Source organism: Trachurus trachurus (assembly GCF_905171665.1).
Source record: "Trachurus trachurus genome assembly, chromosome: 9".
Lineage (NCBI taxonomy): Eukaryota > Metazoa > Chordata > Actinopteri > Carangiformes > Carangidae > Trachurus > Trachurus trachurus.
In genome coordinates this window covers 34,633,984-34,652,707 of record NC_139895.1, presented here as the reverse complement: position 1 = coordinate 34,652,707, position 18,724 = coordinate 34,633,984, and the positions used below count along the sequence as shown (strand labels likewise).

General features: G+C 43.6%; 1 protein-coding gene across 4 annotated transcripts in view; it reads left to right on the top strand.

Moving 5' to 3' along the window:
• Positions 1 to 18,724, top strand: part of cux2b (cut-like homeobox 2b) — a 102,468-nt gene that overhangs the window by 77,437 nt on the left and 6,307 nt on the right. For 3 of the 4 annotated variants that reach the window (XM_083979313.1, XM_083979316.1, XM_083979315.1), the window contains exons 5-18: positions 2,814 to 2,954; positions 3,053 to 3,212; positions 4,031 to 4,128; positions 4,541 to 4,607; positions 7,706 to 7,754; positions 8,472 to 8,576; positions 9,719 to 9,910; positions 10,034 to 10,092; positions 10,194 to 10,242; positions 10,444 to 10,543; positions 11,260 to 11,889; positions 14,461 to 14,562; positions 15,312 to 16,144; positions 18,465 to 18,630. In XM_083979313.1, the coding sequence (XP_083835439.1) occupies positions 2,814 to 2,954; positions 3,053 to 3,212; positions 4,031 to 4,128; positions 4,541 to 4,607; positions 7,706 to 7,754; positions 8,472 to 8,576; positions 9,719 to 9,910; positions 10,034 to 10,092; positions 10,194 to 10,242; positions 10,444 to 10,543; positions 11,260 to 11,889; positions 14,461 to 14,562; positions 15,312 to 16,144; positions 18,465 to 18,630 (2,751 nt within the window). The remainder of the gene's footprint in view (positions 1 to 2,813; positions 2,955 to 3,052; positions 3,213 to 4,030; positions 4,129 to 4,540; positions 4,608 to 7,705; positions 7,755 to 8,471; positions 8,577 to 9,718; positions 9,911 to 10,033; positions 10,093 to 10,193; positions 10,243 to 10,443; positions 10,544 to 11,259; positions 11,890 to 14,460; positions 14,563 to 15,311; positions 16,145 to 18,464; positions 18,631 to 18,724) is intronic. The other variant, XM_083979314.1, reaches the window with a different exon arrangement.

Here is an 18,724-nt window from a genome sequence, read left to right as displayed (position 1 = left end):
GTCCCTTTAAAAGAGGAAAAAAAAAACACAGGTTAAAAAGAACATTCTGAACAAGAACACCATATTCACATTCAATAATTATGAATATAAAAATATATCCAATTGCATAATTGAATTTGTTGTACTAGTAGCACATGTTGCACATGATACTGAGTATACGAACACTATTGACCCTGAAATTAGTGAAGAGAAAATTAAATCATGAACTTTTCTGAAAATACAACATCTTATCTTAACCATCAATTAATGAAAATGTCCAATTTTTTTTATGTTTCTATAAAAAGCGGCACTCTTTTACTCTCTTTCCCTTTAATGTCATTTTTCAAACACAGTCTAATCAAGTTTCCTCCAGATCTCTAAATACTTTTAGAATGGCCCAGACTCATTACGCCCCCCCTTTGTTTTTCTGGTTTGTAAATGTGGCCATTCATAATTGTCTTGTAATTTGGGAACCTGGTGACATTTCTAAAAAAGAAAGCTGAGATGAAAACACAAGCAGTCAGACAGTCTTTTGTTGTACAGTAAATAAATTGCTTTATTTCCCGTCTTATTGTCTCACTGCTCGTTCCCAGATCTCAATGAGCGCGGCCGTCCTGTAACCGATAACAAACGGTCAAAGCTGCAAAAATATGACCCGTCTGGTAATAAACCACAATTATGTTCATGTTTTCACCCCTGACGTTATTGAACCTCTCTCCGTGCCACTCTGCTCCTCTCGGTGTCTGCACTTCCTCTGGAGCTGCGGAAAATGATGTATTAAACGTCCTGTGATTTATTAGTTTAAACGAGCTGCTGTTGCCCAATCAGTTATCATGACCTCAGAGCAGACATCCAATCATCCATAATTAAGATAAGAGATGAATTAAAAATTGAAACGTTTATTTGCACTAAGAGTGATGTGACTCACCCGGTTGTACATAATGCCCCGTCAACTGTTATATTTCTTGATTAGCGGCAACGTGAGTGAGCGGGTCGGGGTTGGGAGTTGCGTTCCTCTCGTCTTCCAGGTTTTATTCAGCGGATTTACCATCAGAGCTGCGTTCTAAAGAAGCCAGGGCGCTGCTACATCAATTAGTAGCTCCGTTTTCCAAAGTTATCAGCAGTCTTTCTGGACTCTCCTTCAGTAACAGTAGATCCTGGGCCCTTGGAGAACATCCCTGCTGCTCTGCTTTGATGGGGGATAATTTTGTATACAGTCTTAAGTTATATCCTTTCACTTTAAATTTGACTTTACTTGACTCCCCTGCCACTGATTGATAATCCTGGCTTGTCCATGTGTGAGAGATCCCTTACTATAATCTCTGTCCTTTGATCATTAAAAGTTGAAAGGATATATGGGAAAGAGGCTGATAAAGTGATTTCTGTGACAGTGGGTCGATGGAATAGCAGTGCTTTAAGTCATCCTGTTTGTCTTAGAAGAGCTGTGCTCTTAATAGTGATGTCCCTTGTGACTGATGCAATATCTCCACACTTGGTGTAACAATGAATGCAGACAATGCTCGACTGTAAACGGTCCTGGGAAAAATAGCTCAATCAATTAAATGGCCCAAAATGTTTGTCTGATGAAAATGCAGATATGGCGAGCTGCAACGTACGGCCAGGATTTCAACAAATTGCACGTTGCAGAAGTTTTTGTCTCTCTGATGAGCTTCTTTATTTATTTCTTTATTTATTCTCTCCTTCTTCCGTGGCCTGTCGGCTCACAGTTTGCATTCTCTCTGTGACATCTGGCAAAGTTTAAACGTCTGTGGCTCCAACTTCTTATGAAAAGTCACTTCAGTCGGTGCCCACACCGAAGAAGGGATCCAATTGGGTTCCACACAGAAGTCTAAGATGAGTGGATGAAAGCTGTGGGAGAAAAGTTTGTGCAGCAAAGCAGCGATTTTCCGCCTCTTTTAGAGTTTTGAAGGGCTGGTGTGTATGTGTGTGTGTGAGTGTGTGTATATATATGTGTGTTTGTGTGTGTGTGTGTGTGCGCGCGTGGCTCTACATCTTGCCTCCCCCCTTGTCAAGGAGCTCCCCTGAGCTTCCCTCTCTGTGCTTTGGCACTAGAAGTCACCTCCTTTGGTGTTCGGCAGGCAGGTACACAACAGGAGCAGCTCTCTCTCTCTGAGCTGTTGAACTTTTCGGGAGGGGAAGAAAGGGAAGGGGAAGATTAAAAACAGCCCTGTGATGTGGAGTGCCGAGCTGCCTCCTGAGAATTCCTGGCATAATAATTTAAATGATCAAATGATACAGAGGAGACTTGTTAGCTGAGAAACAGCCTCCTAGTTGGCCCCATGGGCCCGGTGCTGCCGCGCATGCATTGCAAAACAGCTCCTCTGTTGTGTTAAAGAATCCCGCTTTTTTTTTTTTTTTTTTTTTTTCTTTTACTCCCTTTTCAGGAGCAGACTTTTTCTACACTCTGCCTAGGTGTATACTTGGGACTTAGGATTCTGTCACATATTCATGGCAATCTTTTTGTCTTCTTTTCCATTCATCAGCGTGTGAGCAGACTCATTAGACTTGATTCCTGTACATGTGAAGGGTCGGAACAGCACTTGTGTCATTTGGTCCAGCCCTGTGAATTTTTTCAAAGGCGCCTGAGTGGGAAAAGTCTAAGAGTAACTCTTTGGAAACAAGTCTCGGTGGAATAGTCTGCCTGCCGCTGTTGAAACTGCGATGCGGAAAACTCTGTAATGTACTTTACAGGCAGCGCACACACTAAAACTGCTATTTTGCTTTTTTTGAAAAAAGTAGGAGTGCATGGGTATCATCATGTGAAGCTTTAGTAGTTGTTTCTTCAGAGATTTGCTTGTGTCTGTTTTCCACAGATCCAGCTCCCGTGCTGGAGGCCTCCCACACCCTGGAGGAAAGGCTGCAGCAGCTTCACAGCTCGGCCCCAGACGGCCAGGCCCTCGTACGGGAGATCAGTGGGCACTGGAAGAAACACTTGGAGTGCCTTGAAAAGACAGGTCGGGTTAAAATAAAACCCTACACAAGTTAATATATTGTGTGTTTTTTAAAGATGACCGTTGAAATGAATGAAATCCTGGTTTTAATGGGTCCACAGAGCCCACAGAGGACGGTCCAGCGGCGTCGGTGGCAGCAGCGACAGGAGAAGCCCCAGAATCCCACTCCCCAACCGCCCTCATGACCCCCAACAGCACACCAGCTCCCGGGGCCCCGAGCCCCCCGCAGCAGAACTGCCAGGACCGAGCCGAGGACCGAGGGTGAGTGACATCATGTTTAAGTTTATTTGAATGAAATTTTTTTTTTTGTAACTTATTTTTTTATTCATTTTTTCTTTCAACAATTACAGTGTCAGGGCACATCATACATACATGGTTAAACACTCATCCTTATATCAATGTCCTTATTGTTCAGTGGCAATGGTGGTGTCCTCTTCTCGTCTTCTGTAATCAGTCCATTTTTCACATTTATCCTCAAATTGTGTCTCTTGTATATTTGAATGAAATTTAAAAATTTGATACAGGATATAAATCCTGTCTACATCAGACTCAAAATGAAGACAACATACAAAAAATAAACACAAATATACCATTAAAAATACATACATTATATCACTTAAATACATGTAACAGAATAATCCAAAATAATCTCCCACATTACCTCAAGAAAAACAACAAAAAAATCAAATAAATGTTTTACTTTAACACATTTAGTATCATCAGGTAGAGCCTTTTGTGTTTTCTGTAAATCTTTATGCTCATTTAAGCAGTAATATTCAACTTTTACCAAAAAAAATACGTTTGATCAGTTGCTTTCTGCCTGTGATAATATCGTCTCAGCCTGAAACTCTCTCCTTAGTGAGCTGAGCATCCAACTGTGGAAACTTTAACATTCATCAAATTCAACACGTCAGTGCTGCTTTAAGAAAAAAAAAAATCAGTTTGTGTGTTAACTCTCATCTCTCTGTGGGAGCAGGTTTTCTTTTCTGTCTTAAGGCAGAAGAATTTCATATTGTAGTTTTTTTCGTTGTGTGGCCATGATGTAGTGGGGGGAAACTAAACTGAGTGTCTTCTCACAGGGAGGGGGAAGAGGAGGAGGAGGAGGAGAGGAGCGCTGGTGTCGGTTTGTCTGACAGACTATCAGAGGCTGAGGAAAAGATCAAGGTTCTGCATTCATGTAAGTGGTTAAAACACCGTCACATTCTGTATCTGATACGTTTAATTTCAACCTATTAAAGCAGCCGCCGCATGTACAATTGCAGTCTGGTGTCCCCTGCTAAAACACTGCTGCTACCCCCCACATCCCACCCCACCCCAGCCCCTGCTGCTGTGTTTACAGCAATATGAGTTCCATCTAACATTTACTGAACATTTTAATATCATTTTTTCAATGGAGTCTTAGCTTAGTGGCTTTGACCGACTGTGGTTGTGCTCAATCAGACCTGTACTTTGAATATGGAATATGGAAAATCTATCAATGCATCCAGAAATCGGTAAATAGATTGAGGGGACGTAGCTTTAAGGTCAAGGTTCATGTGTGTGTTTTTTAAAGTTAATGTCTGACTGGCCTGTGTTCTGCCTCCCTCCAGCTTTGAACACCGCACAGACGGAGCTGCTGGACCTGCGGTGTAAATACAACCAGGAGATGACCAAGAAGTAAGAGCCCGCCTCAGATTTTTTAAATACTTTTCACTTTGTATGTTATTTATTTTTTTATTTAACCTTTATTTATCCAGGAAGGATCCATTGAGATTTAACAATCTCTTTTTCAAGGATGTCCTGGTCAGGAAAGCAGTTGTACAAATACAAGCAAAACATACGCAGCAAGATCAAGATAACAAGAGACATCAAACATCAGACGAGCAGCACAATTACAGAGTTAAAGGGATAGTTCAACATTTTGGCAAATTGGCCCATAATCCCTATAGTCATAGCAGTAGGTTCGTTACCTTTATTTGTCGGTGCAAGCTGTTTTTAGAACGGCGGAGCAGAGCCGTGAGCTGCTCAGAGCTACGCTACAGAGGCTAATGGGATTTCTTGGTTTCCCTCATCAAACTCATCAAATACACAATCCAACAACTGCAAAACGCTCTGGTGGACAAGTTGTGACCTGCACATTCACCACGCTATGAGATGATAACGGAACGTCGAGATAAATACAGAGACTGTTTGCTGAAAAATTGTCCCTGAAGGCAACACGCATCAGCCGTTTTCCATGAATTTACCCCTATAAGTTAATTGTCACAGGTGCAGCTGGTGACTAATAGTTCTGAGATTGTATGTTTGAAGCCAGAAAGAGGGATGATAGAGCCCAGTTTCATCCTGACTTGTACTGTAGGTCATTCGTTTCTGTGGAACCTACAGTAAATAAACCCCCCTCTCCCCCCACCCGAGTGGTGGCGGCCGTCCCTGCAGCCTGTCTCGGCCGCTGCCTCTTTGTAGCTTTTTCAAATGCTGAAGCTGCTCCCCCTTTTTTCTTGTTTTTTTTATTTATTTTTTATTTTGTCTGCATAAACTCATGTCCAGTGCAGAGCTGAGGAATGCCATTGTAAAGGCGGCGAGTGAGAGTGACTCAGCCACTAATGCAGGTCGATGAGAGAGGTCTGTGTTTGCCTTCACTGGCAGCTGGGCCTTGACAGCCCTCAAGAAGAATTGCTCCATTTAAAGATTGCTTCAGAAAACACTCTACCTTGTCCTGGTCTTTGAACGCAATGTATCCACCGCACGCCTGAAATGAATCTGAGCTTGTATGAAGGATGTCGATAGACATTCAAAGCAAACACTCCTTTGTTTGGGTTGTGCTCCAGAGCACAGTCAGCCGCTGCTAATGGATTTTCTCCCAGGCTTAATCCATGGCGCAATTGAACTGATGTTTCTAGACCCACTGCCATCTATTTTGTTGGATTGGACACCTTTTCAGTTCGGTCTTACCTTTTTTTTTTCGCGTGCAGCAGCAGCTGCTTTGAAAAACCTCCTGTGTTATGCGGTTGGTCATATAGTCGGTGTGTGTGTGCCGTCCTGGTCGAATTCCTCTGGGCTGACTGGAGCGCCGCTGACCCCGGAGCTCCAGCTGCAGTTACTGTCCCTGACCCCCGAGCTTCTGAAACACCGGGCCCGGCCTCTATTACTCTCACTGACTGTTTCCTCAATGTTGATAAGAAAGACTATTTGTCTGCTTCGGCTTGAGTAGCTGAGCAGGTAATCAATACAAAACATTTTCCGTACTGCACAAGTTCATTAAACGTGGAGCTGACACCTGTTAGTGTTTGCTGTCAGCAGGGCGCCATATATCCTGGCCTTATTGATGGGACCGGGGCACGAGCAAGACCCTATGAAACCAGGGCTGCACCTCACAGAGCTGATGATCATTAATGCCAAGAATAGGTTTCGGCCTGAGACTCGGTGTCTGACCGATTCAATGACTCACTGTAGAAATAGTAGAGGATTGTATTTTGCTTCTGCCACAGTGATTCTATTGATGACTGATATTTAATGTAATCACACAGAAAGTGAGACTGGAGGAGCAGTTTGGTGTAAACATGAAAGAGAGTGAAGGTTTTGGCTGAATGTAGTTGGTTTAATCTGAATGATAAAAAAAAGTCTAATATGTTCTTTTGAACATTTTTTTCCTTTTGGTGAAAAAGACTACTGTGTCCCAAAAACTTGAAGAAAAAAAAAAAACCTATGTGCATATTTAAATCAATCACAGCATCCTCGTTAATTTATCCTTATCTACCTTTTGAAAACCAGGTCCCATGTGTGCAAAATGAAACTGTTGAACTTCAAACAAACCTCATGAATAATCCTGCTGAGTTTCTGTTTAAATTAGACTACTCTGATTGTTAGATGTATGGAGGCAAGTTGGAGTTCAACCTCAGAAGAGTTCTGAGCGTACGCAGGGGGGGGGGTATTAGCGCGTGAATTCGCCACACGGCCAACGAACGGATGGATGGCTGCTTGTGCTGGGACGAAGCTGCAACCGAGGACACGGGATCATGAGTGAACAGGTCGAGGTGTCTGGGGTTTTTAATGAGAATTTAGATCTACCTTTATGTGTGTGTGTGTAAAAGCCATGATCTCCCCTGATTTATTATTCATCATAAATCTATTTCATTTCCAATTTACTGTAAAATTTAAATACACTTGTTACCATGGAGATGTTTTTTTTGCTTTCTGTCTGAGAAATAACTGAAGAAATAACAGCTCCATTTGAAGCAAAAGAAGAGGATTTAACATGGTCTGTCTATACTGTAGATCCCAATTAACTATGGAAATATTCCTGCGAGTTATGACAGCTGCTGTCGAGCTTACATACTGTATGTACATATGTTTGGTTTTTTTTGCCTTTATTTGATAGTACACAGTAGAGATAGACAGGAAAGGGGGAGGCAGAGAGAGGGGGAATGACATGCAGGAAAGGGCTGCCCGACGCGGGATTCGAACCGGGGCTGCCTGCCGTGAGGACTGTAGCCTCTACACGGGGCGGCCGCTCTAACCACATGTACATATGGTTTAAATCAGTTGTTATAAGTCACAGCTGATTCAAGACCTAAAAGTCATTATATCTGAAGTTGCTAAACTATATAATGATGAATCTACTTTAGGCGATTTAAAGAAGTGGACATGTTTGAGTTTGCATTATGTAATCAACAATATGTGCAGCAATCGTTGGTCTTGATTTTGCGTGTTTGCCTTTGATCAGAAAGTCAGAATGTGTCTGAGTCTGTCTGTCCCTCTGTCTCTGTGTGTTGCAGGGCGGTGGAGGTCGACGCCATCATGGCCAATCTGGAGAAAGCAAACCAGGTGAGTACAGTGAAGTCTTCCTCTGCACCTCTCTGATTGAGATGCTCCTTCGTTAAGGTAATCACTCCTGTAATCAAGCCTCGGCTTTAATTAGACTCCCTCCGTCCTGGTCCCCCCCCCCCCCCCCCCCCCCCCCCCCGCCCCACCCTCCCTCCATCCCACCCCTCCCTCATCTCCCCCCCCCTTACACCTTCCCTCCCCTGAGCGTGTGATTAGCGAGTGTAAACCTGAGCCCCTGTCGGTGGGCGCGCTGTGGCAGCACGGCTCCACTCAGCAGAGAACAGGAGACTGCCGCGCACGATTGATGCTGGAGCGCTGAACGCCGGGGTTCTTAGTTATCTCATTGCCTTGATTGCTTCCTATCCTGGTGATGCCTCTTTTCTTTTTGCTCCTTTCTTCTATCCCTTCTGCTTTTCTCTCCAACACTCTTACCCCCCCCCCCCCCCTCCTCACTCTGCTGCTCTCTGCCAGCAGCTCGCAGATAAATGTTCTCAAAATGAATCATTAATTAGCCGGCCGGGTGTGACAGAGCAGGTAAACAGTTTGGGGAATAAAGTGGGCCGACTAAACAGTCCCCTCAGCAGAATAAACTGGAGGCTGCTCGTGGGCCCTGATCAGATTTCAGCTCGGTTTTTAAAATTTCAGCATAAGGACACCTGCTTTGATTCATGTGTGTGTGTGTAACTGGTGCATGTGTGACGCTTTGTGTCGCCACAGAGAGCAGAGATGGCTCAGAGGGAAGTGGAGAGGCTAAAGGAGCAGTTAGCCAGCGGCCAGAGCTCCACCACAGGGAGCTGCCATCCAGCAGAGGGCACTAGCAGGGTAAGGAGGATGCAGTGACATCATGACAAGCACCTGTTTACTGAGCTGGAAGTGTTGCTCAGGTGTGGTAATTAGGTTCACTTTACTTTACTGCAGTTCTTCCATTACATTCCACTTGTGCTTCTGCTTCACCACTTTCCAGAGAAGAACATTTTACTTTTACTTCATCAAACAGCTGCAGTCACTAAAGACAACACATACAATCAGTTGGAAACAAACCACAACAACACAGTTAAAATTGATATTCTGCAGCATATTATAATATATATGATATATAATATATGTATCATATAATACTGACAGGGGTCGCTTTACATTTTAAGTACATTTTGTAATAGAGATGGTGATGTCACATTTATTAAGTAAAAGACCTGTATCCACCACTATGATGCCTGCTTTCTGTTTTGTGAAGCTTTTAGGATTTAAGTCATTGTTACCTTGGTAACTCTGTTTACTTCCCTAAGACCTAACCTATTTTGTCAACGCTGCATTGACTTCTGTGATGTCTTCTCCCTCAGAGAAGTTCAATTGGTGTGGGTGGCACAAGATATGACATTTAATTCTGAGCCTGAGATTAACAAGTAATTCTTCAACGACATTCAATGGACATAGTTTCACATATATTATTATTATTATTATTATTATTATTATTATTATTATTATTATTATTATTATTATTATTATTATTATTATTATTATTATTATTATTATTATTATTATTATTAACCTTTATTTAACCAGGCAAAATTGCTAAGAAAACATTCTTATTTAGGCAATGGCCTGGTAGGAGGTGAAGGACCTCCTAGGGGGCAAAGGGAGAAGGGGAGCACAAAAAAATATGTGGGGGAAAAAAATCAAAATCAAAATGAAAAAAAAAAAAACACACCCAGTTATCCAGTACAGAACCAACACATATACAATTACAGACAGTTGAAGATCTCAAACTTGCAAGTGATGACTACCAGACAGACATTTGTTCTGTACAGTCTGCTCTGAGGTTTTAATTGGTCTGGAGATATTGGATCTAAAACCTTACCGTATCTCATCATATCAAGTCAAATTTCTCTCCTCCTCACTCCCTTTATCACTTTTTTTCCCTCCTCTGTCACACCCCTCATCTCGTCTGCCTCTCACCCCGTCAGGAGAAGAACGAGAAGGGCGAGGTGTTGCCCTCCCAGCTGGAGGCTGCCTTGCTGGCTAAAGACCGCGAAATCCTTCGTCTTCTTGAAAACATTCGGCGGCTGCAGTTCACACTACAGGAAGTTCAGGAGACGTCGGCCAATCAGATCCTGGAGCTGGAACGCCAGCTGGCCTATAAGACAGAAGCTATTGAGGTGAGAGACAAGTGACAGCGCATGAGGAGCCCTTCCTCAGCTCTCTCTCCACTCTGATAATTACCAGTACCCTTATTAATCTATAATAAAACATGCTCCTTCTTATTCTTTTTTCCATTTCAGAGATTAGAAGCTAAACTGCAATCCCAGATTGACTACGAAGAGATTAAAACTGAACTCAGGTGATAATTAGCTTTAGACTAAAAGTGTAACTCATTTAAGAAAATGTCAATTAAATCCAAAAAAAACTTGACCTTCTCTGCATTTTTGTTTCTGTCTGTAGTATCCTAAAGGTAATGAAGCTAGCCTCGGCAAACGGCGGCACATCTCAGGTACACACCCCCCGGCAACACACAAGTTTCCTTAGTAGAGTTTTGGTTTCCTCTTATTCTCAGAGAAGAAAAACTACAGCAGTGCCATTGAATGCCTCACTGATCGTCATCCATTATAAGGTTATCTGCAGCTGCTGTAATTGATTAATCGAAAATTAACAGCTCTTGTGTGCGTGTGTGTGTGTGTGTGTGTGTGTGTAGGAGTCTGCCAAGGCTGCAGAGGCTCTCCTGCTGGATAAAGAGGCCTTTCTTCCATCTCACAAGTACCTGGTGGAAAAGACTCGGATTTTGCACAGCATTGGTAAAAAGAACATCATGTTTCATGTTTTGTCCACATTCCAAGTTTAAAGGGATAGTTTAACATTTTGGCAAATTGGCCCATTGCATAATCCCTATAGTCATAGCAGTAGGTTTGTTACCTTTATTTGTCGGTGCAAGCTATTTTTAGAACAGCGGAGCAGAGCCGCGAGCTGCTCAGAGCTACACTATGGAGGCTAATGGGATTTCTTGGTTTCCCTCATCAAACTCATCAAATACACAATCCAACAACTTCAAAACGCTCTGGTGGACAAGTTGTGACCTGCACATTCACCACGCTATGAGATAATAACACAACGTTACGAGACAGAGTTGTTTTCGAGGCAAATGCAGAGACGGCTTGCTGAAAAACTGTCCCTGGAGGCAACGTGCATCAGCGGTTTTGCATGAATTTACCTCGAAAACAACTCCGTCTCGTAACGTTCCGTTATTATCTCATAGCGTGGTGAATGTGCAGGTGTTGTTGTATGTTGAACTATCCCTTTAAACAGTTAACATCTCAGGTTTCTGGAGTTTAAAGAGGCGGCGAGTTTTGTCATCTTCTAAAAACTCCCCGTAGCTCGCTGATTACTTTGCGCTCATTGGTCAGGCTCGATCGATTTCAGGAGTCAATGTTTTTCAGAGTCGAGTCTCTTTGCATAAACTGAGCTGCATGTTGCCGTCTGACCGGAGACTGAGCGTGTGTTTCCCTCTCACCAGATGACGACCAGTCTGAGGACGCAGTGAGGGAGATGGGCCGACCGCCCGGCTCCCACTCCTCCTCCTCTCATGCGGACGGCCGTGCCTCCCCCAGCCCGGGCCCCCCCACCCTGGACGGCTCCTCCTCCAGCCACGACCTCCCCCGCCCCTTCTCCGTGTCCCCTTGCTCCGGGGACCGGCTGTCGGGGGACCACATCCTGCACAAGCAGCTGCTTTCCCCACACTTTAAAAAGGAGGGCCTCATGGCTTTTCCCACAGCCCTCTATGCAGCCAAAGTTGCCCTCATGTCAGCGAATCAAGGGTCGGCGGGGGCGGGCAGCGGCGACGCCGGCCTGCCCAGCGACCAGTCGGAAAGCGGCAGCTCGACCGCGGGGGACGAGGACCAACTGGACACGGCGGAGATCGCCTTCCAGGTGAAGGAGCAGCTGCTCAAGCATAACATCGGCCAGCGTGTGTTCGGCCACTACGTGCTGGGGCTCTCCCAGGGCTCGGTCAGCGAGATCCTGGCAAGACCCAAACCCTGGAGGAAGCTGACTGTGAAAGGCAAAGAACCTTTCATTAAGATGAAGCAGTTCCTGTCGGACGAGCAGAACATCCTGGCACTCAGGACCATCCAGGTCCGCCAGAGAGGTGAGTGGAAGAGACAGCGACAGGACAGCTGTACAGCTCCGACCTAGAGGAGGCAGCGTGAGTTAGCAAGTTGTTGAGATTTTAAACAAGTCCCCCTCTTAACCACATTTTCTAAACCACTGGCTCGGAATTGAAAGCCGGTGTGAATTAAGTATCTGTGAAGTGTCATTCACATTCATCCACTACATTCATCTACAGTGACAGTTAAAGCACAAGGCTGGAGATATTTTACATGTTTCTTTTTTTCGTCAACAAATCCCACGAAAAGATCAGAACTAACCATGAGTTTATAGCTAACATTTAAAATGTTTGTGACCAAAGCCTGGTTTCATCTCGCTCCTCTGTGCCACAGAGTCCAATAGCACGACAGCAACAATCTGCAAACAGTAACAGACCTACAGAGGGAAACTTCCTGAGCCATCAAAGGGAAACGACCTGTAAATGAGTTAGTTAGTTTCAGCTTCAGTTTATTTTGGACATGTTAAAAGAAATAAGAAATAATACAGTAATGCACAGACATAACAAATAAATACTTTACAAAGACAACATCATAACAGGGTTCCTACAGCTTAAGTCAAGTTAAATTTAAGACTTTTTAAGACTTTTTTAAAGCCACTTGAAATGAAATTTAAGACCGACTTCATAATAAACACAAATGCAGAAAAAAACAAAAAAAAAACACCACATCAATTACATAGGTTAGGGACAATTTTACCCACTTTCCTATGTGATCTAAGGTAAAGTGACTGCTACATGAACATTGGATTGTGTCTCTTTCCAGCTGTCCTTTCAAAATAAATGCATAAAAAGTCTGAAAAAAAAACAAAACACTGACTTGGGAGCTGGTGACGGCCGCCACTAACTTCTCTATGTCGGAATGTTACCAATTATTTTGAGATTTGAGACTAATTACAACCATAAAATACCACTTACCATGTGTTAACATTTTTAAGACTTTTGAAAAATTGATTTAAGACATTTTAATGCCAATTAAGGCCTTGTTTTTAGATTAATGAATTCAATGCCTTTTAAGACTTTTTAAGGATCCGTAAGAACCCTGTCATAAATTAGCTATCAAGCTTCCTTGTCATGATAATCTATACAATAAGTTAATTTATAAGTGTATTTAGCTGGATTTATTCTAATATATTATCACTAATCTTTATCTCTGTAATATATAGGCATATACATACATATACAGTAGAAGAACTCCAACCTAAACAACCCAAAACGACTTGCTGCTATTGTGCTTTTTATTTTTTTGTAAATGTTTTTATTGCCTTACTGTGTTTTTATTGAGTGCATGTAAAGTGATGAGCCCTGTCAAAGACAAATTTCTGCTACCCTTTGGGGCAGACAATCAATCAATCAATCAATCAATCAATCAATCAATCAATCAATCAATCTATCTATCTATCTATCTATCTATCTATCTATCTATCTATCTATCTATCTATCTATCTATCTATCTATCTATCTATCTATCTATCTATCTATCTATCTATCTATCTATCTATCTATCTATCTATCTATCTATCTATCTATCTATCTATCTATCTAAGACATATACTCACACATATACAAAGACAAACTGAAGGTAACACCAACAGAGCAACAAATAAAACAAAGTGGGTAAATACCCAAATAAATAATAATAAGCACCTTGTGGTTGTCAAACCCCCTCATTCCTGTATATATTGAAAATAATTTATTTGAACTGGATTATGTTTGGGCATTCTTTTAGTAACCCCACATTCAAACTGTTCCATAGTGGCAGGATGAAGGAAATGGATATACTGGAGCGATTCTTTCAGACTCCATCACCATCACTTTGACTCAGTGTCTAGTTGTTTTAGAAAAATTGAGTATTTCAACTTAATAAAACTCTATATAACCACACTATTAAAAATATATATGACAACATTTTCAGTAGAAATAATTGGTCTTGGTCTTTTCATGGTATTTGTTGACAGTAACATAAATAAAGAAGAACACCAGGCTTGGGCTTTAGGTTAAAATTGAATCAGCAAATCTAAACCAACGGTCATGAGCTGCCAACAGTTTGGGAAAACTTGAGCCTTCATCTTTATTTTGTCTTGAGAATAGTAGTTGACCTAACCTGGTTAAACAGGTGTCGTCATATTTAGCTTTTTAAAAAGCGTGTTTGAGAGTGTTTAGGGCGTTTGGGAGTATATGAAGCTGTGATGGAGCTGTAACCCTTCTGAGCAGATGTAATCACCCCGTCTTGTTTTGGTGGCTTAGCTCTTGGACCTGTGTGCGTTTAAACCTTCTAATCTACTTGGACCTCATCCTTGACTCTTCTCAGCTTCCTCTGCCATGTTTGTAGTGTTACTTTTAAACTTTGTTTTCTCCCTAGATTCACAGCTTTTGAAAGTTGAGCTTCCCGTATACTGCAACCTCAGACAGCACGCGCTCAAAGGCAGCCATTGATCTACCAGTCAAAAGCAAAGCCTTGGAACTGCTCTCTGATCAACCATCCCACTCACCCCCCTCCTCCCTCCTCTCTCCTCTCGCTCTATCTCTATCTCTTTCTGTTACCCTCTGTGGCAGGGAGCATCACTCCGCGCATCCGAACTCCTGAAACTGGGTCAGACGACGCCATTAGGAATATCCTGGAGCAGGCCAAGAAGGAGATCCAGTCCCAGAGGGGAGGTGAGGATGGAGCTATGAATCATAAGTCATAGCTAAAAGCCATACTGATTGATTTTTTAAATTTTTTAAATGACAATGATGTACATTGTATTTATTAAAGCGATAGTTCAACATTTTGGCAAATTCGCCTATTGCCATAATCCCTATAGTCTCAGGGGTAGATTCATTACCTTTAATTGTCGGTGCAAGCTGTTTTTAGATTGGCAGGGCAGAGAGGCGAGCTCTGCACGGTGCACGGTACTTTCGCCTTTCTGTCCTCACACTCATCAAATACACAATCCAACAACTCCAAAACGCTCTGGTGGACAAGTTGTGACCTGCACATTCACCACGCTATGAGATAATAACGTAACATTACGAGAAGGAGTTGATTTCGAGATAAATGCAAAACCAGAACTACAGTTCAGACACGGCTGGTGTGACCTCAAAAACGCAAGTAGTTCTGAGTATTTGCTTCATGTGTCGTAATGTTACATACAAACAGGTCACAACTTGAGTTGTTGGATTGTGTATTTATTTAGTTTGATGAGGGAAACGTGAAAGTACCACGAGCCTCCGTTGCGTTAGCTGAGCAGCTCACGTCTCTGCCCCGCCGATCTCAAAATAGCTTGCACTGACAATTAAAGGTAATGAACCTACTGCTATGACTATAGGGATTATGGCAATATGTGAATTCCCCTTTAAGCATCTGAAGTGGAGGGGTGATTTGAGTGTACCTCAGTGCCAACATGTAGCTCTCACTCTTTCAGGCGACGGCAAGTCGTCTCTGAGCAGCTCGTCAGGCAGAAGCAGCAACGGAGCGGGCACCAGCTCGGACGACACCATAAAGGGCATCCTGGAGCAGGCCAGGAGGGAGATGGAGGCCCAGCAGCACGCCCTGATGGAGATGGAGGTCTGCGGCAGGGCCTCCACCGCCAGCTCGGGACCACAGGTGGAGCGTCTGGGGCCCCCGGAGCGCTCCAGGAGCCTGTCTTTACCCATCTCCATCAAGCAGGAGGAAGGGGGGTGCATTAACATGTGCATGGCCAACCCCATCAGCAGCCCCCAGACCCCCCTCAGCGTGCTCTCCCCGGCCGCCTTCGTCCAGAACATCATCCGCAAGGTCAAGACGGAGATTGGCGAGGCCGGCACCTACTTCGACCAGCACTGGTCGCACGAGCGGGGGGCCATGGTGCTCGGCGCCAGCTCCCGGCCCTTCACCTCCGTCTCTCCGTCCCTGTCTTCCTCCTCCTCCGGGCCCTCCGCCCTGCCCCGGCCGTGGCCCCGCCTGGAGAACGGCGAGTGCCTCCCCAACAGCGAAGAGGCCTCCGCCGCCGAGGACGAGCTGGTGCTCAGCCGGCCCGTGGAGGTGAAGGTGGAGTCGGACACGTCGATAAGCGGCGAGTCCCCGGGACCCGGCCCGGGACGTCTGTCCTACTACCCGGCCTACATCCCCCGCGCCCTCAAGCCCACCGTGCCGCCGCTGACCCCGGAGCAGTACGAGATGTACATGTACAGAGAGGTGGACACCATTGAGCTGACCAGGCAGGTGAAGGAGAAACTGGCCAAGAACGGCATCTGTCAGAGGATCTTCGGCGAAAAGGTCAGATTCTCTACAAAACTCTTTCACTGCAAAAACAAACAGCGAGGAAATTTGTTCAGCAAGACATAAGATAAGAACACTGATCCACAGCATAATAAGAATGGTAATATATTATAAATAATAAATATTCCACTATTGACAATGTTTGAATGTAGAATTCAGTTCAGCTCCACACACACGGACTGACTCATCCCTCCTGGTTTCATCTTAACACAACCTGAAATATTAGACTGAGGTTACCTAAGTCAACACTAAACACATTTTAGTTATTCCGGTAAATAAAGTACCCCCATCAAACATTCAAATCACCCACGTGAAAAAGTAATTGACTCTTTAAAAACCTCATAACAAGTCGCACCACTTGTGCAGCCCCGAAGCTCGGTATAATTTCATAATAGAGATTCACATCAGCGGCTCTTTACGGAGAAAGATGCATTTGTGGGTTTTTATGCACCGACGGCTTCAGAATCGGTCCCACCACTGACTCGCTGAGCTCAAGTCAAGATGTAGTCAAGGCCACTCTGAAAGTTTAATTTTTGTTTTCAGCCTTTCAGATCTATTAGCTCTGGGCCAGATGACTGGACTCATCTCTTTTAGAAGTGTTTGGCACCGGGCAGAGGTCATGTTTCCCACCTCCAGCTGTCGGTACCATGATCGTTAGCCATCCCAGCCGTATAGAAACACAGGGTGAAATGTTGCATTTAGCTTTTCGTCACGTACACCAGAACCTTTGTCGTCTGAGGTGTTCCACTTTTAAATTTTTTTTTTTTTTTTTAAATGTTGTCTGCATAGAACACGATCCTGACACCCCCCCAGGTGCTTCTCTGTAAAAGCTTTGCTGTTCTCCTTTAGAAGCTCTTTTTTCACACTGTTCTAATTGTGCAGAGCCTCGGCACTGGACAGTGTCGATAGCTGAGAGCTGGATGTTCTCTTCCGATCCTTGATGACTTCCTGGATGAGTTGTTGCTGCTCTCCTGGAGAGCCTTCGGGAGGCCGACCACATGTTTACCATCACACAGTATTCTCCGTGTAGATATCTCTCCCTGTGGTGCGCTGGGTTTTTTTTTTTTCGTGAGCAGATTTTCAACAGCTCATCTCTTCTGGAATTTCCTTTGTGGCACCAATTGCTTGTAGGAATTTAGTGGTGATTAGTTGCTGTGGTGAGTTTTGATGGTGAGATTCATTATAAGTATTGAAATGTCTTTGTTCAAACATCTGCAACTAGTTCTCAGCAGAATGTTGTAACAAAGGGGCGAATACTTAAAACATCAGTTTAATTAGTTGTCAGATGTGTTGTCCTGACATCACAGGCTCCACTTAACACGATAAATGTGGGAAAATTCACTGTGACAAATCAGGAAACATTGTATTTTATTTGCATTCGTTCCTTCCTGCTGGATATTATCTATCGGCCCTGTCAAGTCAGAAAATGTGCTTTTATTTCCCGTGGATGCTTTCCCAGGCTCCTCTCTGATTTGTCTGTTGAGCTAATTGTCCAGCTTTTACCTTCACAGTGAAGGGGAGTTATATTTGTTAGTACTTGACTGCTGTTTTTTTGTAAAATATTCTCACACTTGGCTCCATTAAGACCTTTATTGAGCAATAAAATCTGCTCTAAAATTTAACTAAACCATTAAGAAAGCCTAATAACCCATTTGCCAAAATAAAGGTTCCTATCTATGGCCATTCTCTCAGTAAATTACATCATAATCAGCTGATCAGCTGATGATCGATGCATGGGTTTTTTTCACCTACATAAATTGTGCTGCAAGTTGAGCTTAAACGCTAAATTGAGCTCTCAACACAAACATCTGCGGTGTGCTGCTTCCACCTAGTGGTCGTTGGCTGGAAGTGTATCGATGAAACCGCGGCTGTGGTTTACAAGTCGTCTTTTTTCTTCAGAGCGCTCTTGACTGGGCCAGATGACCCGGAAGTGTCTGAGCAGCAGGCTAAATATAGAGCCGGTCAAAATTTCACATTAATGAGAGAAGGAGGCTCAGCGCTTCCTCCCTTATCTGCTTCAGCAGAGGAAACACAACTCCTTACTGCATCAGCATTTCAAATGAAGCAGTCCTACATAGATGTGAAAACATCAGAGCAGCTATTTTATGCTTATGAATAGATCTGAAATAAAATATGTATATACACTGATGATTCATGTAGATGTTGGTGTAAGAAATAACATTTTCTATCAAGGAAAAGTGGTTAGAAAAGGAGATTATTTTGACTTTATATATATAATATATAATATTTTCATGATGATAATTGTTAACTGATATTAGCTCAGTTTTTTCACATCATATCAACCTGTTTTTGGCAGGTGCTGGGGCTTTCACAGGGCAGTGTGAGCGACATGCTGTCCCGGCCCAAACCCTGGAGTAAGCTGACCCAGAAAGGCAGGGAGCCCTTCATCCGCATGCAGCTGTGGCTACTGGACCAGCTAGGCCAGAGCCTCAGCCAGCCCCCCAACCAGGGCCACGCTCAGGGTAAGGCTGCAGCCCATAACACAACACTCACCTCCACCTCCAAGAATCCTACTACTAAAGGCTTGACTGACTTCCTGTGATGTTTCCCTCCTCC